Source organism: Emys orbicularis, chromosome 18, assembly GCF_028017835.1.
Source record: "Emys orbicularis isolate rEmyOrb1 chromosome 18, rEmyOrb1.hap1, whole genome shotgun sequence".
NCBI lineage: Eukaryota > Metazoa > Chordata > Testudines > Emydidae > Emys > Emys orbicularis.
The window spans coordinates 14581702-14606706 of NC_088700.1; the positions used below are offsets into that span (position 1 = coordinate 14581702).

General features: G+C 44.1%; 1 protein-coding gene across 1 annotated transcript in view; it reads right to left on the minus strand.

Annotated features, from left to right (window-relative positions):
- Nucleotides 1-10852, minus strand: part of COL27A1 (collagen type XXVII alpha 1 chain) — a 210781-nt gene extending 199929 nt beyond the window's left edge. Inside the window, exons 1-3 of the mRNA XM_065418988.1 lie at nucleotides 10839-10852; nucleotides 9927-9997; nucleotides 1775-3210 (exon numbers count right to left, since the gene is read on the minus strand). Coding sequence (XP_065275060.1) covers nucleotides 1775-3210; nucleotides 9927-9997; nucleotides 10839-10852 — 1521 coding nt within the window. The remainder of the gene's footprint in view (nucleotides 1-1774; nucleotides 3211-9926; nucleotides 9998-10838) is intronic.
- Between the last annotated feature and the right edge of the window lie 14153 nt (nucleotides 10853-25005).

A 25005-nucleotide genomic window follows, 5' to 3' on the forward strand; every position in this document is an offset into this window, starting at 1 on the left:
AAAGGAACATTGGAACAAACTGAGATCTGTCTGTGATGCCACATCCAAAATATCAGGTAACAATCAACACCTTAGATCCAAACCTGAAATTATAACTATAGATTGGCCCCAAACCTTAAAGTTAAGCATGTGGTGTTTGCAGGATCAGGGCATTGTTATTGGAGGTGTTAGGCAGTACATTTGCAGACAGAAGTATTGCTAATGGTGTCCCTTACGTTTGTCTCCATTTTTCCATTGTAAACCCTTCTTTCAGTGTTTTAAGAAGTCCGCTGTAAAAATTAGCTCTGGGCTGGAACTTGGCAATCAAGGAATCTCTCTGGGAGCATCTTGTATTGGTATATATCCATATAAAGTCCACGTACATACACACACACCCCACACATTTGCAATATAACAAAACTCTGAGGATCAAATATAAAGATTTTCTCAGAAGCTAGCCAGTTGAAAGATTGTTTGCATTCTTGTATTTAAAAAAAAATAAATCCAAAGAGTTAGCAGATAGTCCTTAAGGTGGCCTATTTGCTTTTGGCATTACAAAATGTATGTATACTTTTTCATGGCCTACATATATATTCTTTTAAGAATGGTTATTGTGTGTGAATGCAGTAGTTACATTTATAAGTAGGCTTGGAAGGATTAGATTTTTGTCAGTAAGTGTCAATTTCACTGTATACACACACAGCCAAAAAAATATTTCCATTGATAAAGATCAAAATGTACAAATAGGCAAAGTAAGAAAAAAAGCTGCTTGAGACCTTAGAGTTTGATTGAAGGATATTTACTTTATATATTTTGACATACGATATTGACAATTTGTGTTTTAATGGTTATAAAGCTTTAACTTTCTGAATCTCAACATCATCTGTCATTAAATTATTATCATCGGACTTCACCATAAATTTCCCACAACTGAAAATTTAAATAGGTAAAAATAGAAAAAATGCTTAAAACAAACATCAATATTATCCATCAAAATTATTTAAAAAATTGAATTCTGCAAAGCCTATTTAGAAAGAAATTCTGCGTACATTTTAAATGTGTATTATTTAAAAAAAGATATGAAATTTTACAGTTACTCCATAAAAATATTGATTTTCTCTAAAGTGCTTTCTCCATTATTCCATTTGTCCTACTGGTCCCTTGTTTGAAAATATGCATTGTGTATACAATGGCCAAGATTTTCAAAAAAAGGACTACCGGCAGTTATTTTGGGCCATTTTTTGTGATATTCAAACCAAGGTGCATTTTTAAACTACATTTGAAATATATTGCACCCCACATTTTAACAGGCTGGTTTTGAAATATTACAAATAGATTTCTTAAATCATCATACACTGAAAGGGATGCACAATGCATTGGTTAAGCCCAGAACAGAAAATCTCGAAAATGTATTTCTGTAGAGTGGCACAAAGGAAACACACTGGAGATTCTAAGTCAAGGCTGACACCCTTATCAACTTCTGCTGTTCACTTCATAGCTCTGCTCTAAACAGGGTTGATAAGTCCAAACCAGCCTGGAGAATTTCAGATACGAACCTGGTAACTCAGGCATCTCTCTAGTTTAACAACAATATTTAGGACTTGCGTAGACCTCGTAGTACTTTACAGAGCTAGGTAAACATTATCCCCTTTTTATAAGTGGAGAAATGGAAGACCAGAGAGGTGAAGTGACTTGCCCAAGGCAGGTCTAGCAAATTGATAGCAGATATGACCCTTGGTCTGGGAGTCCTATTCACTGGACCACACCATGAATATATTTAAAAACTTAAACTTACCGGGGGACCTTGGTTTCCTTTAGATCCAGGAAGTCCCAGTAAAAATGGAAATAGGGTGGGTCCAACGGGGTCAAAGACCTGAAACCCGTCAACAGCAGCAGGGGTTGTGAGGTTGAAGGCTTGCACACTGGTTCTGAAGGTATGATGAACAGATTTAGGGGTTGATTTGGTGTACAGTAGAGGAACTAGGCTAGGAACGGATTTCCTGGTTGGTAGTGGCAATAGCATATTTGAAATGGGTCCACTGGTCAGGTTCTCCAGGTTTTGTTTCATGGTCATGGGGTGGACGTGTCTAGATGTGTTTTCAATCTTCTTTCTCATTGGCTTTACAGTGCTGGGGGTTTCAGAGGGCTTGGTGGATGTTTTTTGGTTGATCATCTTTTGGGTCTCTTGCTCCAACTCTTTCCTGCTGATTGCAGTGGAGTTTTGGCCAGCAGGCAGGATGTTTCTGACTGTGGGAAGGGAGTGTTTTTGTGAACTTGCATTGGAAGAGGGTTGGGATATCCTGAGGGCTGCTGTAGTAGTCCGAGGGTGTGAATGGACCGGCAGCTGCATATCAGTACTCGATGGAACGGTAGACCGCACAATTGTAACCTTGGCTGCTTTGGTTGTTGGCCCTGGAGAAAGCAGCTTATATGGGACCAAGGTGGTGGACGCTGTAACTGGAGTCTTGAGGGGTGTTGTGACCTTGATGAGCTCTGATGCTGGGATCACAGTAGTCAGATTCTTCAAACCCTGTAGCAAGAGTTTAGGCTGCAGAGGGGCCGTTGGGGAGGCACTGGGATCCCTGGGCAAGAGTGGGACAAGTGGGGGCAGATTCGGCCGGAAGGTGTCCGCTTGCCTGCATTGTTTTTTCAGGTATTTACAGTAATTATGAGCTGCCTTGGCGGAAGGATAAATATCGAACTGGCAAATGGCGCCTTCAAACTGTATCGAGTGCTGGTTCATTTTCCCTAAGAGAAAAGACCCTTGTGGATCCAATGCCTCATCTTTTTTAAAATGCAAATCCGCATCTACTCTTTGCTTCCCACAAGAAGTAAATAAAGTTACCATCTGGCCTCGGATGTCAATGGCCATGTTATGCCAGTGGCCATCGTGAACATTGTAATCAAAATATACAGAGCGCTTGTGGCCTACGTACACGATGACCTTCCCGGGGATGAACTGGACCCCCAGCTGCAGTTTTTTCTTCTTGCTCTTGACAGAGAACAGAAAAGCATTGTTGATGCGGTGGGAGCACAAGCTCAGCACTAGGGCCAAGTCTGTGCCGAAGGCAGTGGGGATGATGGTACCAATGGGCGCCTCAATGCGTGCTCGCTGAGTGAAGATGACCCCCGATTTGAAAGGGATAACCCCCTGAGGAACTGAGCGTGATGAAGACCACGCACTCAATGGCTTTTTCCCTGCCAGGCCCAATCTTTGAAGAATGTCCACATCTGAAAGAGAGGGGCAAAGAGCATGAGTACCCAGGCAAACCAGGGCCTGATCCAACACCATTTGAGTCAATAGGAATCTTTCCAAGGGCACCATGGGCAGCTGATTGGACCCCAAATGCGGTGGATTATAGATTGTGCCTACCTTCCGCTCCACTCAGACCGGTTTAAGACAGATAATCAGGTCATGGATGCATCTATTTTGTCTTGATTTCCAGGCTAGGAGCCAGGGCTGGTGCAACCATTTAGGCGACCTAGGCGGTCACCTAGGGCGCTAGGATTTGAGGGGCACCATTTTCTTCGGTAGCGACCGCGGTGGCCGGATCTTCGGCCGCCCCCAGCATTTAGGTGGAGGGAGCTGGGGCAGGGGAGCGCGGGGAGGGCCGCCTGCAGCAAGTAAGGGTGGGGGGGCGGCATGCAGGGGAACTCCCCACCCCAGCTCACCCCTGCCCCGCCTCCGCCGCGAGCACACCATCGCTGCTTCACTTCTCTCGCCTCCCAGGCTTACGGCACCTAAGCTGATTGGCGCCGCAAGCCTGGGAGGCAGGAGAAGTGAAGCAGCCACGGCGTGCTCGCGGAGGTGGGGCAGGGGTGAGCTGGGGCAGGGGGGGTGCCTCAGGGCAGAGAGCTGCCGCGGGGGGGAGAGGGGGGAGGAGCTGCCGCGGGGGGGGGGGCGCCTCAGGGCGGGGGGGCGGGGGGAAGGGCACAAGGTGGAAGTTTCGCCTATGACGCACAACATCCTTGCACCGGCCCTGACTATAGCAAGGACAAAGTTCTCTATTAAATTCGATAGGGTCTAATGTCTATATAGAACCCTATTGCTTCCTCCCTATTAAGCGCTATAGGACTTTTCCTTAAGAGATCAGAGTTGGATCAGATCTTTATCCCTATTCTACTCTTCATTCCACACACAGGGTTGCTAGCTTTGTTCCATTAGCTCACTGGGAAAAGTAGCTATTCAGAAAGGAGATAAAGAGGGTTATATTTTTCTCGGCATAAACACAACTGATAAATTGCAATCCCTATTCCTAGATTGCCACCTAATCTTCCTATGGGAATGATCAAAGGTAGAATCTAGCCTGGAGAGGGCTGAACGCCCGGTTTACTCACTCCGAATGCCTACATCCAAAGGGAAGAGTTTAAACAATCAGGAGCATAACAATGCCAGCCACAGCTGCACGTCAATTAACATCACAGGCCCCTCAGATGAAAAAATGAGCAGAAGAAAAATAATCCAAGAAAAAAACTCCACCAAAATGGCCCTCAGAATTTGGCCTCCTTCACCTTTAACTGACATATTCAACGCAGTTCTCAGTATTTGTGGAGCTGGAACAGAAAGAGTTTGTGTGTGTTCGTTAGAAAGGCTGCAAACTTAAGCCTGTCTGAGGCCTAGCATGGGCACTGGCCAGGAAGAGAGAACACTAGAAAGAGAACAGTTCTGTTCTTAGACTTTGGGAAACCATAACCATTTTTGTACATTAGAACAAGTAAATCAATATTTAGTTTGTCTGGGACCTGCTTTATTTCCCACCCCGCTTTCTATTTTTAAGGCATTTAAATTCTCTTTATAGCAGACAGAGAAGTTTAGGGGTCAATTGTGAAGGGAATGGAAATTCTCTCTCAATTACCTCTATGCTGATGGGATTGTTTATTGTATGAGCACGTATGGATTTATTAATATCAGTGTTTATCTCTGGCTAAACCCCCCCCCCCCCATATTACCCAATAGGGATTTCCGTCCTCACAGCATGGATAGAATCCCCCCACCCGCTGCTGAATGGGGGAGGTACAGAGCTATCCTCATAGTCACTTCTGTCTTCTGGATCATTTCCCAACTCCTTTCCAATGCTAAGGGCCAAATCCTGGCTCTAGTGAAGTCAAGTGGGAGCCTTGCCATGGACTTCAAAGGGACCAGGATCTGGCCCTAAGGAAATAAATTTGCTGCTTAAATCTAGGAGCTAAACGCTGGCTTCCAATTGCTAGATGTATTTTTAGGTTCTCTTCAAGAGATGTATTGTAGTGACAAGGCAGAAATATTTTGTACTCTAGGGAACTGCTCCGCGAAGACATAACTATGTTTCCCCTCTTCGAAGGATGCTGCTGCTGTTTGAAATACAAATCCAACTGCCTCATTAGCTACCGTATCAAATTGTGTTGAAAAAAAATAGAAGATTGGGCCAAAAGCCCAATGTCTGTATGAAGCCTGATTACAGCAGACCTTGTGCAGGGGATGTGTGGATTCTCCTGCTCTGTGCTCAGCCACCCGTATGCTCCGCCCACCTCTGCTACTACATCCCACACTGATTCCACTGAACTGGTGGGCATGTCCCCAAATGAGTTCCATTAAGGGATGTCGTCAACTAGTGTACAACTAAAGGCGAACAAGTGCCACTTTTGGCTTCTTTAAACTGCTATGAATTTATTGAAGCCTTACCTTTCCCCCATCAACTTTCTCCTCCTAGAATTACCATCAAGACATGTTTTTTTAAAAATGGATGGACTAAAGCTTTCTGTCCCTTACCCCTGGGTAACTAAGGCTAGGTCTACACTGGCACTTTTGTTGGTATAACTTATGGCACTCGAGTGTGAAAAAAACCACCCCCTTGAGTGACATCAGTTACAGTGACAGAAACGCCAGTGTGGACAGTGCTATGTTGGTGGGAGACATTCTCCTGCCAACATAGCTACCGCCACTTATTGGGGGTGGTTTAATTATGTCAGCAGGAGAGCTCTCTCCCATCGGCACAGAGCGGCTATCCGAGAGACTTACAGCAATGCAGCTGCACTGGTACAGCTGTGCCATGGTAAGGTCTCTAGTGTAAACATGACCTAATTGTGGTACCCACGTAGCAGTATTTTGGGGCTGAGGGCAAATTTCTCTCCGAAATGGGAAGCTATATGCAGAAGGGATTCCTGAACTATCATATCCTTGAAAGAGGTGTTCACCAAAGGCTGAAAGGTCTAACTTATTTCCCTCCCACCCCCACAAAACCAGAAAGTAGGAGAGAAATAACTCTTAGTTTACTAGCCTCCGCTGGCTGACCTACATCCAAAGTTTGGTTGAATGAAGTCAAAATTTCAAAGCTATTGGCCTGGAACCTTGGCTAGTGCGAATCCGTGCAGATCCACTGACATCAATGGAAGGACACAGATTACACCAGATGAGGACCTGGACCATTAGCTTTTGAATGTGTAGCATTTGATTGGATGCTGCATTTCCAGTGTACTCAGTTCTCCCCTTCTAGTTCTAGATTTTCAAAAAACACACAGCGTAGGATATCTCCATTAATTAAATTTAAAAAAAAAAAAACAGAGTTAGATTATCCCAGCCTTACATTCTTGAGTGATAAACCAGCGCTAGGCATAAGCAGACTAAGAAATTACTTAGGGCCCCAACCAGCTCCAGGGGGCCCCTATTCACTTTTTATTATACGAACTTGCCTGTTTTAGTATTAGCAAAAATAACAGGAGTACTTGTGGCACCTTAGAGACTAACAAATTTATTAGAGCATAAGCTTTCGTGGGCTACAACCCACTTCTTCGGATGCATCCGAAGAAGTGGGTTGTAGCCCACGAAAGCTTATGCTCTAATAAATTTGTTAGTCTCTAAGGTGCCACAAGTACTCCTGTTATTTTTGCGGATACAGACTAACACGGCTGCTACTCTGAAACCTGTTTTAGTATTGAGGCAGGGAGGGAAAAAATATTTCTGCTTATGGTCCCCAGTGGGCTAGCACCAGCTTTGGATAATACGGACTCAAACGTCTCATGTTCACTTGCACCATTTGCCTGAAATTTATTTGGATGCCCACATCAAACATTTTAAAGGAAAGAGCTATCCCTTTATTTGTAAGGAAATCATCCTTTTCTCTTCCAAAAATGCAGGATGTTTTAGGGAAGGTAATTCATTCCATCAGAGGCAGGGCTTTCATTGCACCATGCAATAAAATGGAAGGCTTTTTGTCTGCGTGTACACACAATGAAAATTTGTTTTATATGGACGGCAACAGCCAAAAACATTTAAACATCCCATAATTATCCTGGGAGTAAAAAGAGCCACAAACATAACTCCAAAAAAAAAAATTGAGCGTTAAAAGTCTATTAAAAATAAATAAATAAATAGCTCAAACACAGTATTTGTTTGCCCTCTTTTATGTTAACATAAAACTTGCTCTGAAAACTGCTTGACTAAGTGATTCAACCAGATGTTCACTTCCTTTGCAGGAAAGTAGAATTTGGAAAATATTACATTTTTAAAAATTGCTGGTGGCAGGGACTGCTCCGTGGGCTGCGTTTCAGCTGAGCTTCAACCAACTTTCTATTTTTCCTTCATGTTTTGGAGCCTAAGAGGCCTGGAGCCTGCTAGTCCACTTATTATTGCCTGCTGATTATATAGGAAGTTGTTCAGATCCAGCCTGCACCCTGAGTAAATCATGTGGAGGAGGTGTTGCTATTTTAAGATAGAAGAGGTGGCTCTCTGACAAACAAATGCTCAGTTTCCACCATCCAGCGGTGGAGAGAAAGAATTCTTTTTATCATCATCAACTGGGAAACTTCCTGGATCCCCATGCGAGTCACTAGTTATCCTAAAGGAGTCTTACTCTTTAGAAAAGCGGTAAAGAAACTTAGAAATCTCTCAAGAATAGCAAGTGTGAAAATTTAGCTTGGGAAATGTGAACATTTCTCTAAGGATATGATCCAGCTCTCATTGAAATCAAATGATCAAGCTCCTATTAAAATCAGTGGGGATGATCAGGTGATAAGCCATTTGATTCTTCCTCCCCACCACCCCCAAAGAAATGTTGTCAGTACGAGAGGCAGGAGTGTAAAAAGATCAACAGAAATTAGATTGCATTATGGTTTAGGTGGCAATGACTGGGAAATAGATAGTTGGGCATTTTTATACTGGGCACATGTATCTGCGTCTAACTTGCCTTATCTCTAGTTGAAAGCTGTTAAAGTCACCGGGGAGGAATCTGGTTCAATATCTTATCGCTGGGCTTTTGGTGTGTGGAAAGCACAATGAACCCACATTAAGGGTAGCTGGGCCAATTGCATCCCCACACTGGCTTGCACAGGAGGCAGGAAAATCACAGCATATAGCATGTTCCCATGCCCCATACTGGCTCACTGAAGGACAATACCACCTTGAAGGAAGCCGCCTGTTTTCCCAAGTGAAAAGCAAGTGCAGCTATGAGGGAGAAGAAATTGGCTAGAAAAGGGGGTGGAAAAAGGGGGCATAACCCAGCATGAATGAGTAGATGAAAACCACATGACGCTCCCTTGCTCGACATGAGCTAACTCATACTGTGCGAGATTAGGGTACATTTGGCATGCATCTTGGATAGGGAGAGACCATGCCTGGATGTACGAGGATAGTCCTATCATTGCTCTGGATAACGTTGGAGTTACATTGCATCAGCAGCATTGCATTGTGCCAAGTGATGTAACTCAAGGAAAACAGCAGCATGTGTTTTCCCAGACCTGAGCAGCAGGTGGTTTCATAGCCTTTTTTGAAACAGGCTACATCCTCTTTGTGCCTCAGATTCTGCTTCTGTAAAATGGGGATTATAATTAGGGCCCTACCAAACCCATGGCCATGAAAACTGCGTCACAAAGCATGAAATCTGGTCTTTTGTGTGTTTTAACCTTTACTATACACATTTTACAGGGGAGATGAGCATTTCTCAAATTGGGGGTCCTGACCCAAAAGGGAGTTACAGGGGGGCTGCAAAATTATTTTAGAGGGGTCATGGTATTGCCACCCTTACTTCTGCACTGCCTTCAGAGCTGGGAGGTCGGAGAGCGGTGTCTATTGGCTGGGTGCCCAGCTCTGAAGGCAGCAACCCCCACCCCCCACCAGCAGCGCAGAAGTAAGGATGGCAATACTATGCCATGCCACCCTTATTTCTGCGCTGCTGCCCTCGGAGCTGGGCAGCCGGAGAGTGACTGAGGGGCCAGATCTGTGAGCAGCAGCAGTGCAGAAGGAAGGCTGGCAATACCAGACCATGCCATCCTTCCTTCTGCGCTGGTGCTGGCGGCGGCTCTGCCTTCAGAGCTGGGCTCCTGGCCAGCAGCCGCCGCTCTCCAGCTGCCCAGCTCTGAAGGCAGCGCTGCCACCAGCAGCCGTGCAGAAGTAATGGTAGCAGTACTGCAAACCCCCCCCCCCCCAAATAATCTTGTGACCCCCCACGCAACTGCTTTTTGGGTCAGGACCCCTACAATTACAACACTCTGAAATTTCAGATTAAAATAGCTGAAATCATGACATTTATGATTTAAAAAAATCCTATGACCGTGAATATGGTAGGGCCCTAATTATAATACTTACCAGCCTCCCAGGGATGCTTAACTCATTAGTGACCAACCTCATTAGCTAAAAGGCATTAAGATCCAGATTGTTTAAAGGAATTTAGGTGCCAAAAGATGAAGATACGTAGATGGACTCCTCATGGGATTGTCAGATCTATCTGCATCTTTAGGTACCCCCGATACCTTTAAAAATCTGGCCCTAACTGCTGGTCTCCAAGTCTGGATAGTCTACTCAGGTCAACACTTGAACCATCAGCAGCAAAACAGCAGAAGTTAGTACATTAAGTCTGTGCATTAGGCTTTTGATTAGATAAAGTTATTTAAATTGAAGCCAAGCCCCTTGGCTAAAATTGGCTTATACATTTTTCTTTGTCAGGCAAAAAAACAAACACACAAGTGTAATTTACCTTCAGAACTTCCCTGTGCGAATCCAAGGAAACAGGAAAAATATAAAACAGTCCAGAGAAAGAGGGATCCCCTAAAAATCAGAGAAGGGAAAAATAATCAGGTTTTTGTTACAATTTAAAAATATTTATAATATAAAACATTACTTAAGTCTGGCTGTTAAAGGCCAAAAAATAAGCTTCATACTGAACAAGGGCTCAATCATGCATTTATTGAAGTCAATGGGGGGTGTTGTCATTAACGACAATAGCTGGAGGATCAGACCCTCACAGAACTAACTGCTTGCTTCTTCTTGGGACTCCATAACCAGAATCCTACTTGAGGGCCCAATTAAAAGCCCACTGAAGTCCATGGGAACTTGTCCATCGACTGCAACAGGCTTTGGATCAGGCCTTGAATTGGGACCAGAACTATATGCAGGGATGTCAAGGGTGTCAGATCATCAGTCCTACAGAAAGACCAAAGCTGTGCGTTAGCTGCAGTACTGTCCAGTGTAGAATGCCAGGATGCAAAGTGACACAGAAGCAATTCAAAATAAGGAGAAAGATGGACTTGACCAAAGTGTATGTATAAGGGGATGCGAGGATACACAGTAAGTGTCATGTAAGTGACCTTTGCATCTGAGTAAACAAAGTTTGAATCCTGCTGCTCTCACATTCATCTAGAACAAATTTTGGGACAAGCCCTATGTGGTTTAATTTATTTTCTTCTAAAGAAAGGATACAAAGAGAAGGGATAGTCTGTTAACCCTTTGGTACCCAGCACAGTTAGAGCACTACCATTAATGCATTTCTCATTAGTTCAATGTGTAGAGAAATCCTGCTTGCCAGTGGTAGGGGTTAAGAAAAATGCCCATAGGAGTTGCAGCATTCCAAGTTATGTAAGGCACCTCTCTGGAAGGTTGTGTTTCACACCTGTGAAGCTGCATTTGGCAAAACTTTCTGTTAGCTACACTATAAGCTTCTGGATGCCAGTGACGTCAGTAGCAGGGAGGAAAAGCTATACCAGAAAGGTAACAGAAACCACCCCTCAGCCCACAAATTGTTTGATCTGTATCAAAATAATGCAAAAGCATAAGAAAACCCTTAGTTAAATTCACTCAGAACTATCTGTGGAAAGTTACGAGACTAAATTCTCTCATCTTCTAGAGGAGATTTAATAGCTAGGTTGAAGTATCAAGGCCATTAGGCAGCTGGAGGAAGAGACAAAAATGTAAACTATATAAAATCCTCCACCAGACAAAGATAAAACATGGATCATTCATAAGTTGCTAGTACTACTTCATTTCAGTCAGACCAATATTATATCTGGGGTGGGAGTGGGATAAAGACATGAAATATACCCTATTCATAGCTGGTGAATGAAAATAATTGTATATTTATTTCAATATTTTAGTGTACTGTTCCCCAGCCGTTCTGGTTTCAGCTCTTGCACACGATAAGCTTTGTAGAGGTATTTTATTAGGTTGGGTCTTTCCACCAGCTGTTGTAGAACACTGCAGCTCCATTGACTTCAGTGAAGCTATACTGAACTATACCAGCCGAGGATCTGCCCTATTAACTTTAGTAGAGAAATCCATGCATGAACCCCACTGCTTGCTAGGTTTTAAAACCTGACTAAAAAAAGCACTGGAACAATCCCACACTATCAGGGAAATTAATTTGATGGACCAAATAGTTATTTTGCAGTCTCCTTGCTCCTGATTCCAGGCTTCACCTTTCAGGTGCAGGAGGGACCCCAGGGCTGCTCTAACTTATTCCCACATTATAAAGGTCCCCAGGGACCACCCAACAACTCAGAAAAGCGAAATAATGCATCTCAGCCACCCTTCTTGCTGCACCATTACACTGGCCAAATACAACCCAGGGAACCTTCCCTGCCCCAGTGGAATTCCTGGCTGCTTCCTGGTCCCTTTTCGCCACAGGTGTGATGTAAAAAGACCAGAACCCAGCTCGGACCCCCGACCCTCGTTTCTGTGACCCATCAAACTGACAAAAACAACCGTCTATTAGAACTCAGATGAGGCTTAGATCTTCTGTGTTGAGCGTGGGCTGCAGAATCATAGCTATTGCTATATGCAATAGCAGAGCTTAAAAAGGGCCTTAGTCGGGGGGGGGGGGGGAGGGAGGGGTGTTCCTCAATAGGAAAAAAAAGCACATTGTTCTTAACTTGTGTTAGCCAACTCATGGTAATTAAAATGAGGTAAAATCCTAGTGAAGACAAGGCAGTTTGTAGCTTTCACACACTAGCAGGTTGAATTAAAGAGAGCCCAGGGTTTACTACAACCTGCTAACTAGTGTTAAGACTGCAAAATGCCTTGGTCTTCACTCAGATTTTACCTTTTCTTTGATTCCATGTGCTAGTTCACATGAATGAAGAGCACCTTTTTCCTAGTGAGAACAAGGCCTCTGTGTCTATATACAGCATGGATGTTTTTATAGTACCAAACAACCCTATGAATCAGTCACCAATTGAGTCACCCCCCAAAATATACCAAGTTAAAGCCCATTATTTTTAATAAAAAAGGCAGCGAGGAAGGGAAAATCCCCATAATTTGCTTCTAGATTTCCTGTTGACCAACAAGCAAGGGGAACAAGCTTCAGGGAAAATCTAGCACACGATTCTGTTGCACAGACACTGACTGGGCAGTAAAAGAGATGGATTCACAGCACAGGCTCCAGCTGGCACTGGACACACTGCTGCTCTCCTCAGACAGCCAATACAGTACAAGATTGGAATGAGGACAAGTGCCAGAACACTAAAGAAAAACACTTTGGCAAAATATACCAGCTTAATGGAAAAAGTGAATGCGGCTTCCAAATGGCAGACCTGTGTCTGATGGGGCTGTTAATTATTGCAGGTTTTTTATAACGTGAGCTCTTTTTCCGTTACAACTCTATACGGTGACAGGGTTGCATAAGCGATTTGAGTAGCAGTAAGCAAGGGAGAGTTTTCTCCTTATATAGAGCTAGCAGAGCTATCTATTCCTTTATCTCTGCTCCATTCCATCGCTAGTGATTTTCAGAGTCACCCACAATAGTACCCCTCCATGGGTGTGTCCATGCATGCATCACAGCAAGAACAAATATCCCCAGCAAGCTCAATTAGTTCCTGCAAACCCTCAGAGACACCAGGTGAAACCCACCATAAGACCGATCCACCACATAAGCCCTGCATTCAAGACCGAGAAGGTGCCCTTCCAGTCTCTCCAAAGGGGTGACTTCCATTCAACGCTAGCCCCAATGAATTCAGTGGAGCTACTGATTTGCAGAACGGACTGTAGGATCAAACCCACGGACTTCAGCCTTCACAGTCAGGCATCATCACTCTTCTAGTGAAGTTTAAAGATCAAACTTCTGAAAGCAACAAGTTGATGGGCCCCCAGGGCCAAGAGAGTCATCAGTCCTCTCTCTCTCTGGTCTGTATAGAATCTCCCTTGCTGATAATACCCATATGTGTCATGTACAATTCACTTACCTCAAGGGCAAAAATAAAAACATCCTGAGAATGTTTGATGGCTATCACTTCTTACAAAATCTAGTGAATGCAAGGTAACATATAGCAATGCACTGATTCAGTGACAAAGCCACTGCTAAAAAGTATCATCTTATCTTGGACTAATCACTCAGGAGTGCCTTCCTCTGCATGAAGGACAAAAATGGAATCTGGCTGCTGAGAACTGCTCTTCGAAAAGACTAAATGAATGTTTCCTGCTATGAGGTCTGACAGGGTTTCTGAGAGGTGAACACATACAGGTCCTGCCCAAGAGCCTGAATCCTAAACACAGCACCATGGCTGAGATTTTCAGAGACGCCTAACTCATTTGGATACTCTGTTCCCAATAGAAACTGAAAAATCTCAGCCTACGAGTACAGACTTTAAACTGCCCCACGAAACAAAATACAAAATGAACAAAAATCAGTTTCCCCACTATACTCAGTGACGGTCTTTTTATTTCATGTCTGTACAGCACCTAGAACAGCAGGGCCCCTGTCCACGCCTGGGGTTCAAAGGTGCTATCTCAACACTTCTGCTGCTAATACTTACCTACTCAGACCCAACCTCCAGCTGCCTGGTCAGATTTGATCATCCCCAACTGAAGCAATAGTTCAATGTCCAGAGGTGTGAGTAATGCAATAACGCCTAGAACATTGAACTCTGGTCCTTGACAAATCAAAAGACTCCCCTTCTCACCTTTATCATACATCTATCAGAAAGAAACTGCGTTCCCTTCTTGGGATCCTAAAGGATACACATGTTGCTTTATGAATGACGCCTCGCATTGTTCTTTGACAGAATCCTGTCCTGCAGCAGTGACCTCTTATTTATTTACACAATGCCTATCATTAGAGCATCCAGGTGCTCTAGCAAAATTCCGCTTGCCCAAGGCAAGTAACTTTTTTGAGAGGGGAGTCAAACAACATCAATTTTTGACCCCGGTCATCAACAAATGTCATCATAAGGGGCAGGAAGGCAGATTTGGTGCCCAGATTGTTTTCACGATAATGTCAAAAGACTGGAAACCGGGGAGTTGACCTAGAAGCAGTCAATCAGCTGCGAGTGAGTGAAAAAGGAAAGCTGTCTCCAGTAACAGCCCTTAGTAGCTTTTAAGCAAAGAACAGATAAGAATGTGCGCTTCTGGAATGCTAAGTACTTATCACACCAGATTTTAAGATGAGAACTGAAAACTCATTGCAAGTGTAGCCTGAAAGGGGGGAAAAACCACATGCCCTAAGACATCAGCTAAGATGTAGGGGAATTTTGGCAGCACATTGCAGGGAATACCAAGCTAAATGGTTTGGAACACTGTCTTTACAACATTTCTGGGTAAGAATAGTGTGAGATTGAAATATAGCCAGACACAACTTCATCCCGGGGATGATTATGAGACATTGTTTTCCCATGATTGTGTGTCAGGGGTGTGACAGTTTAGAATGTACGTACACACACACACAGCATTGTCATCAAGTTTCCCAGGATATCTCTATCTCGACTTCTGCCAACTCTAATCTTAATTCAGGATGAAAATGCCATTAGCACTGTGTCTCTGGAGCACTCACACACAGCTTTGGGAACATCTGTCGAACTACGATGGACCAAAAAACTGCTGCTTCCTTGAGGAGGTGGCTCCAAGCAACATCAGAGTGACACAACAGAGCAGGATGAAAGAGAGGAGTCATTCACTTGGGGTGGGACCTCAGACACTGGCAACAGCAATTCAGTAGCACACAGCATTACAAAGATGCTTTGCTTTCATAAAAGCCTAGCATAAGCCATGCAAAAAGATGGTATGGCATGGGTTCCTTAGACAACTAATTTAAAACCCAATTTAAATACCTTACACTTATACAGTAGCTTTCACTGGGGTGGAAAGTGGCAGATACACAGTAGACAGACAACGGAGAGGAAATTTCAACCAAGACTCCCCCTCTCTTACAGTATAGGATCTCTAGTGTCCATGTGTGGATACAAAAGTCCTGTGTGGATACAAAATTAGTATCCACATCCAATTCATGATATCCGCAGATTAGCAGAGCTCTACATGTAGAGCACACACAGAACCTCATTTCCTAAGGTCATATCCAAAAGACTACAGCTGAAGAACTAAATTGACTCTGATGGGATTTGAACCACGTTTTCCAATATACTATATTTCAAACCTAATACTTTAAACCACTGAGCCATCCTTCCTGACAAGTAGCTGGGATTTGCACATCCTTAAAAATAGGACAAACACCTGCTTCTCTGACATTTTTGAGCCATGGCTGCATTCTATGAATCAAAGTGGAATAAACAGTTGATTTTCTTTAGTAAACAGCAGTTCATAGATTCCAAGACCTGAAAGAGACCATTGAGAACATCTAGTCTGACCTTCTGTATAACACAGGCCATAGAACTTTCCCAAAATAATTCCTAGAGCAGATCTTTTAAAACGGTGATTCTCAACCAGGGGTACGCAGAGATCTTCCGGGGGTACATCAACTGATCTAGATATTTGCCTAGTTTTACAACAGACTACATAAAAAGCACTAGCAAAGTTATTACAAACTAAAATTTTGTACAGATAATGACTTGTTTATACTGCTCTATATACTATGCATTGTAATGTAAGTACAATATTTATATTACAATTTATTTATTTTATAATTATATGGTAAAAATGAGAAAATAAGCAATTTTTCAGTATTATCATGCTGTGACACTTTTATGTCTGATTTTGTAAGCAAGTAGTTTTTAAGTGAGGTGAAACTTGGGGATATGCAAGACAAATCAGACTCCTGAAACAGGTACAGTAATCTGGAAAGGTTGAGAGCCACTGTTTTAGAAAAACATCCAATCTTGATTTATGTATTGCCAGTGAGGGAGAATCCACAACACAACCCTTGGTAAATTGCTCTAATTGTTAATAACCCTCATGGTCAAAAATGTACACCTTATTTTTGGTCTGAATTTGTCTAGCTTCAACTTCCAGCCATTGGATCATGCTATACCTTTCGCTGCTATACTGAAGATCCTATTATTAAACATTTGTTCCCCATGTCAATTATAGGTACTGTGGCAGAGCTCTGACCTTGTCCCCGTGGGTCCCGCGCTTCTAGGTGGTTTATGCTAGCCTCAGTGGCTCACTGCGACCCTCCACGTAGCCCTTCTCTCACTAGGGCCAGGGTTACAGTCTACTGAGCCCTTTTCATCATAAGCCAGCAAGGAGGTTGGTAAGAGAACTCCCACAGTCTCTGTTGTCTCTACGGCTTATTTCAGAACAGTTTAGTCTCCTGTCCTGACAGGGACCTGTCTTCCCTTCCCAGGAGGTGTTTCTGTAGTGGCAGGTTGGGGGGAACCTGGGCCCGCCCTCTACTCCGGGTTCCGGCTCAGGGACCCTAATGGTGGTAGCTGTTGGCAGCCAACCTTTCACTGCCAGAGTTGCTACATTTCTCTGGGCCACTTCCCCACAGCTCTCCTGCTTCTCCCTTCTTCACCCTTACCGATGGTTTGAGGGTGTCTTCATCAACCAGCCCTTCAGCCGCACTTCCTCTCCTCTGGCTCTTCCCAGCCTGACTGGAGTGAGCCCTTTTAGAGTATCAAAAGGGCCTTAACTAGAGTCAGGTGTTCACATTACCTTAATGGACTCAACCTGACTCTTTGCAGGTTAATTGGAGTCAGGTGTTCTCATTAGTCTGGAGCAGCCCCTGCTCTGGTCAGTCAGGGAACAGAAAACTGCTAATCCAGTGGCCAGTGTATCTGCCTTCTACTACTTTGTTGTACCCAACTGGCCTGGGTCTATCACAGTACTTATAGACTGTAATTGAGTCACCCATTCACCTTCCCTTTGTTAAGCTAAATACATTAAGCTCCTTGAGTCTCTCACTATAAGGCACATTTTCTAATCCTTCAATCATTCGTGAGACTCTTCTCTGAATTCTCTCCAATTTTTCAACATGTTTCTTGAATTGTGGGCACCAGAACTGGACACAGAATTCCAGCAGCAGTCGCCCCAGTGCCAAATACAGATATAAATAACCTCTCTACTTCTACTTGAGATTCCCCTGTTTATGCATCCCAGGTTCACATTAGCTCTTTTGGCCACAGCATCACACTGGGAGCTTATGTTCAGCTGATTATCCACCATTGCCCCCAAATCTTTTTCACAGTCACTGCTTCCCAGGATAGAGTCCCCCATGCTGTAAGTATGGCCACTGTTCTTTGTTCCTGGATGCATACGTTTACATTTAGCTGTATTAAAACCACATATGATTTGTCTGCATCTCATTTACCAAGTGATCCAGATTGCTCTGAATCAGCACACTGGCCTCTTCATTATTTACTTCTCCAATTTGTGTGTCATCTGCAAGCTCTATCAGGTGACGATTTTACGTTTTCTTGCAGGTCATTGATAAGAATCTTACATAGTATAGGTCCAGTGGGACCCCACTGGAAACACACCCACTTGATAATGATTCCCCATTTACAATTACATTTGGAGACAGTGGTTAGTCAGTAGTTAATTTTATATCAAATGGATTAAAATGGCACACAATTCTCGTTTTTTAATCAAAGTGTCATGCAGTACCAAGTCAATCGCCTTACAGAAGTCTAAATGCGTTATGTCAGCACGAATACTTTTATCAAACTTTTAATCTCATTAAAAGTATCAAATTAGTTTGACAGGATCTATTTCCATGTTGATTTGCATTAATTACACTGCCCTTTTTTAATTCTTTATTAATCAAGCCCCATATCAGCCACTCCATTATCTTGCCCAGCATCAATGTCAGGCTGACAGGCCTATAATTACCCAGGTCATCCCACTTACCCTTTTAAAAAAACTGGCACAATATTAGTTTTCTTTCAGTCCTCTGGAACTCCCTGTGTGCCATTACTGAACACCAACATTAATGGTCTAGCGAGCTCCTCAGCCAACTCTTTTAAAACTCTTGGATGCAAGTTATCTGGACCTGCTGAGTTAGGGGGATTGTCTCTTTTTGCTGCTACAATTTATTTTGAAGCAGGAAATAGGGCAGATATAGATACAATTCAGTTCTTTCTGTGAAGCAGGCCTAAAGGTTAACCTGTGGATGATGGTGGAGAGAGTAATCTTATAAGAGGTGCAGATGACACCAAGCTGGTGGGCTTGCAAGCACTTTGGAGAACTGGATTAGAATTCCCAATGACCTTGACAAATTAGAGAATTGGTCTGAACTCAATAAAATTAAATTAAATAAAGACAAGTGCAAAGTACTACGCTTAAGGAAAACCTGAAATGCACAAATACAAAATGGGAAATAACTGGCTAGAGAGTAGTACCTCAAAAACAGATCTGTGGGTTATAGTGGATCATGAACTGAAGATGCTATTGAGAAAAGGGCAAATGTCATTCTGGTGTGTATGAACGAGAGTGTTGTTTGTAAGCCGCAAGAGGTAATTGTTCCACTCTACCCGACGTTGGTGAGGCCTCTGCTGGAGCACTGCACCTGGTTTTGGGCACCACACTTTAAGAAAGATGTGGACAAATTGGAGAGTCCAGTAGAGAGCCACAAAAATGACAAAAGGTTTAGAAAACATGATGTATAAAGACAGGTTTCAGAGTAGCAGCCGTGTTAGTCTGTATCCGCAAAAATAACAGGAGTACTTGTGCATCCGAAGAAGTGGGTTGTAGCCCACGAAAGCTTATGCTCTAATAAATTTGTTAGTCTCTAAGGTGCCACAAGTACTCCTGTTATTTATGATGTATAAAGAAAGGTTGAAATAACTGGGTCTGTACAGTGCAGAAAAGATTAAGAGGGAGACATAAGAGTTTTCAAATATGTAAAAGGCTGTTATAAAGAGGGTGGTGATCAATTGTTCTTCATGTCCGCTGAGGGCAGGACAAGAAGTAATCAGCTAAGATTGAAGCAATGGAGATTTAGGTTAAATATCAGGAGAAACTTTCTAACTTAAGGATAGTTAAACACTGGAACAGGTTACCTAGGGAGGTTGAGGATTCCCTGTCATTGCTGCTTTTTAAGAACAGGTTAGACAAACATGTCAGTATACAGTATATTAATCCACTAATACTTAATCCAGTTCTCTTCCTTTGAGTTCCTGTTGCTGAAGATCTGGCTCCTCACTCACTAAATGGAGGACAGGACATTAGTTTGTTATGACTCAAATGCTGTTTAGAGGACTAGCAACAGCATTTTACCCTTGGGCTCCTCTTTGATCAGTATCATTATCTGCCTGGTTGTTGACTTTGCTTTTGTGTGAAGTGACAACACTCAATAAGCTCATTGCTTTTGTGTTCTCAGTTATGTAACTGGAGCCCTTTAAAAAAAAAAAAAATGCTAAGCATGTACTGTCACCAAACATCTATTTTGTTCTTCCTACAAGCCTCTTTGCATTCTTTGATTTTGTGAATGGGGTTTAGCAAAGGCTCATAGAATTCCCATTTGTTTTCATGGTCATCTAAATAAAAGTCTGTCATTTCTTTGTGTGACCCCCAATACATTTAGCCGGGGGGGGGGGGGGGAGGGTGTATAGTGTCTTTTTTTGCCTTTGGACTGGGCATCTCCCTTTAGATACTGTACTTCTACAGCCCTTGTCATCACAGTGTTTGAGCATCTCTCAACCATTATGGATAACCTCAGTATGAGGTAGGGAAGTCTCCCTTCCAACCACTTTTTACATGTAGGGAACAAAGGCAGAGGGTAGATTAAGGGATTTGCCCAAGGTGACAGCAAATGATTGGCAGAGCTGAACTGAACCCAGATCTTTGTAACCCTAGTCCTATACCCTATCCGTTAGGCAATGCTTCCTACCCCTAGTATACCACACTACTTGATATGGTATAAGAATCTACAGAGCTAGATCTTATGCTTTCCTGATTGTCCCCAACTGTCCAGTGCATATGTGCAACACAGGGTCAGCTGGTTGTCTCCGTGTTGTTTGGTTTGTCCTGTGGTGCCATGATCTATCATGAAATTGCCTACAGAGAGCAACGGGGGCAGTAATTTCCTGTTACATACAAGCTGGCACCCAAAATGATCTTTCTAGGTTTCCTTAAAAAAAAAAAGCATTACAGTCTGCCTTGGTGGTAGCCAGCATTGCAGATGAATGCTGTGCATCAGTCTTGAGGTAGGTAGGCACATGAAGGGCCAACATACGTGAACATGTACAAGAAAGCATGTTTCTAGGATGCCAATGCAGAAGTGCTGGAACACAGAACAGGCGCACTGACGAGGCCTCCAGAAACATTAGGCTAGCCTCCTACATTGTCATTAGTTGGCACCTGTGCCGTATGGATCCAATCAAACAGATGTAGCTGTGGCTGAAGAAGACCATGAAGTTTCTGTGGCCCTGACGTATTCAATCAATCAGCAGCAGAGTGTAGAAACCTGCTCTCCAGCCTGCAAGGGCCTGCGTACATTGAAAAGACACCGCAACAAACCATTGATGAGAGGTCGCTAAGCTCTCAAAACCTGTCAAATTTCCTTGTGTCCACATGGTTGTATAGGCTGGGATGAGGCTGTTAGCTCTCCCAGTGCGTTCAACACTTATTTCACCCTACCACAGGCAGTAACTGCTGGCTCACTCAATCCAGTCTAAATCCATCCTGCATTGTACGCTTAACCTTTGGAAATTACCCCGTGCTGCCAGCAATGGTTCTGGCCACACTGGGAAGGGTGCATCAGGAGTATGATAATGCACTGGTACAATCACACCATGTGTGAATGCGCCAGAATGGTTCCATTATAAACAGCATTGCTGTGTGAATGCACTAGACCAGTGGTTCATGTACCATCTTCTTTAAAAAATTGTTGTGAAGTGGATGGAGGGAACATCAAACTCACATACCACCCGTGGTTCAGGTACCACTGTTTGGGAATCCCTGCACTAAACCATTTCGGGGATGAACAACTATTGAATGCAAAACATCCTGCCCTGGGGTGGAAATAGGCACGCTCAAGGGGAATGGGGTGCTTACTAAGACTAGAGGCCTTAAGATGTACATCCAGCTGCTGAAATGGCATATTTTACAGTCACAGCCTTCTGGGAGCAAATATCAACATAAACAGAAAAAAACAAAAAGGTCAGGGGATAACATGAAGGGTGGCAAGCAACCTCTGCTAAGGAGGGAAAGAATGAGCAACATGCTTATCAGCAACACCCTTGCAAGGTATTTAACTAAGGAGACCATTATTCTGGGAGAATCAGACATCTGAAGAACTGGTGTAAGAAGTATACTCAGCAAACTACCATGCTGTACTCTCCTCTCTCAGTTGCAGCTTCTTGCTGTACTAACTGCTTCCTCAGCGGGATTTGGATGCTCCTTGGGATTTGTAGCCTGTCTCTCCTCATTACAGGTACAGTAATGGTGTGCTAACTTATCATGCCTAAACGCTGGTGCTCAGTAAGGTGACCATGCCCTGCCAAACATCTCTCATATCTCTGGGCCTTCTCCCTTTGCTCTAGTTCCTCCAGTCAGTCTTCCCTGCCCCGCTCTCCCCTCCTGCATTTCCACCTTTGACAAATGGATCAGAGTCAGACTCTCCCATCCACAGGCTGTTAGACCCAGGCAGGTTTTCTCTAAAGAGTACACCCAGCATTCACAAGGTGTGACTGGGAGGAAGACTGAAAAGCCTGGGCAAAAAAGGAACAGTCCAATTCAGACTTTGTGTATCTCAACACACATGCACACAAGGGAGAGTTAGCCCCAGCCTTCCCTTTGGAGAAAGCACCCATCTCTCCACACAGTTACACACACTTAGCCTACGAAGAGGCAGCCCACTCTTTAGAAGTCACATCCAAGTTGCAAGCTGCGTGTAGCCAAGCGAGCTGGGCATGGCACCAAGGGAGAGTGGGGGTGCACAAAACGCCTCCCCAGCCCCTTCTCCCATCTCAGACACACACACACCCCTCGCCATCTCAGACACCCCATATAAGTCTGGCTGGAAACACAAGGAGCTGTACACAAGGCTTCCAAACTGCCAGGGGAAAAGAACCCCAGCACTTCAAGGGAGTATCTGTAAATCATCATCACATCCGACAGCGCGCAAGCCTCGGGTTAACCCTTCGCTGGGCCAGAAGGTGTAGAAAGGAGACACAGGGGGTTTGTTACTGAGCCTCAGTGGGAAAGTAACCCCCTCCCCACCACACCCCCCCCTAAGTTTCTAAGCAAAGCTCTGATCCATTTTCTGCAGCCCCTTACTGAGGTTTTTATTGGGGGGGGGGGAGTCAGAGAAGAGAGAGGAAGCCCTAGGTATAAGGCTCTGCACACTTAAATGGGGGAAGGGACCGAGGGTCCCATTCCCAGCAAGAGCTGGAAGCTGTTCCCACTCGTGTCTCCAGGGGGAGGAGGGAGCGGAGATTAATACATTTCTGCATTTGTTGCGGATACATCCCCCCCTCCACACACACACACGTTTCCAAGCCGCCCCCCCCCCCCCCATCAAAAGAACGGGGTCTGAGGAAGCCACCCCTCATTCTCGTCCTTTGCTCCCCAGCTCCGGTCTCTCCTCGCCGCTTTCCTCCCCCTCTGGGGTAGCGTGGCCTTCGCTCTCCCAGCCCCTTCTCCTCTGCAGCCTGGCAGTTTTCGCATCGTCCCCTGGCCAGAGCAGGAATGTCTCCCCCACCCCACCCCAAGCCACCCGGGAGCAGAGCGCTGCTCTTTCCCGTGCAAAAGTCTCTCTCTTTCTCGGCTCGCTCCCCCAGGCCCCCCATTATATGAGGGCCCCCTCGCCCCCCCTCCCCATGTTGTCCTTCCCCCATCTCAGGGAGAGTTAGGAGTTTTTACTCACCCCCTGGCTGCTGCTGTTGCTCTGAGTCTGGAGACCGGCTCGGATTCCGGCTCCATCACGTTTAGTGCATTGTTTCTTTCGGGCAAGTTTTGCAGCGATCCATCAGAAAAAGGGGAAAAGGCGGGTTTGTGGGTGCATCCTTCCCAGGAGCTCAGCTCTCTGTCTCTCTAAGGGGCTCAGCTGTGCCAAAGACACCCCCTGGCCCGCACGGCCAACTCCTTCCCTCCTTCTCTTCTGGGTCCTTTTGCTTACACAGAGCTTTTAATCCCATTTAACTCCCTCTCGGCAGACTGCAGTTACCTTGGGGAAAAGGAGAGAGAGGAACAAAGTACAAGCTAGGAAAAGAATGTGGCCCATGGTCGCTGTATTTCTTGCCTCTTTTTTTCCTCCTCCTCCTTACTATTAATATAACTTCTATGATCTCTTATTTCCAAAGTCCTTGGTTGAAAGTATTTTTTTTCTCGGAGCTGTTACTTGTTTGTTTGCGTGGTGGTTATCGTAATTATTTTTATTTGCAATGCAGATGTGCTTCCCAGCCCCCACGAACTCTTCTCTGGACTTAGAGAAAAGAGGGAAAAAGGCAGATTTTGAGAAATGAAAATTATTTAAGGATGTTTCTGCTGCCTCTCTCTGCTGCCCTCCTCTGTAACACTGAAGTGAAGCACTTAAATATATATATATATATCAGCCAGAAGAGCTCAAGACAAAAAAAATCAACCAACCCCCACCAATCTATCCCAGGAGAAAATAAATAGAGAAACTCCATTCAAACCCCTCTCTGGCCTGCAGAGGGAAATTAACAAAGGTTACATTCAAACCGATCAATTCATCTTTCACCAGGAATGGAAAACCTGAAAAGAAAACCTCTGGCAGGACTGACCCACAAGTTGCCTCAACTGTTCTCACCATCTGATGGCAAAGTCAAAGGTACTTTAAAGATTTTTCTTTTGCTGAGTGCTTTGAAGAGGCAGTTTAGATTGTGCAGATGACTGAGGGCCCTAAGCAAGAAAGGGACCGCTATCCCCTCTCCTCTTTCTGTGTTTTCTGCTTTTGGAACAGGCAAGTTGATACAACAGGTGATTGGAATGCAAGGAGCTCTCACCTCTCCACAATCTCTGTCTTGCACACCCTTCTTTACCCATACTAAAGCACACAAAATACAGAGCGTAGGAATTGATGTCATTCTTACCTAGGATCTCTTTAGAAATTAGAGAGTCACAAGTCATCATTCCAAAGCTTTGTATAATTAGAAAAGAAAAGAAACTTTGGGTGATTCTGTGCATATAAAGTGATCTCAAAGGCACTACCTTCTCCAGCTGTATGAGATCAACCTTCTAATTACTGCTAGCAAAGTATGAATCACTCTCCCAAATTCCCATGTATAGACCTAGGTTAGTGTTCCAGACATGCATTTTGTCAAGCATGTGTAACAGAAAAAAAAAAAAAAAAAAAAAAAACCAACAACCCCAGTCAGTTCAACAGGGCAGGCAAAGAATCACTTGAGTACCAGGGAGAAAGGGGAGGGGGAGATTGGCGGTTAGATTCACTGCAACACAGGTGGCTTGTATAGAAATTAGAACCCTTACGAGTTAAAACTACAATGTGTCAGAGTCAGACACTTTAAGAAGCTGTTTTCTGCTCTGATTCCCTAAGCCTCAGTTTACCAGCTCATTGGATTATTGTCCCCTTTCCCTGATCTACTCCCCTCTTCAAATCTTCTTCCCCCCCCCTCCTTTGCTTTTCTGTCTTTGACACTTACTTTGTGGTAAGGTGAGAGGCTGTGCAATCTCTCCTTCCAGCCCCTAAATTC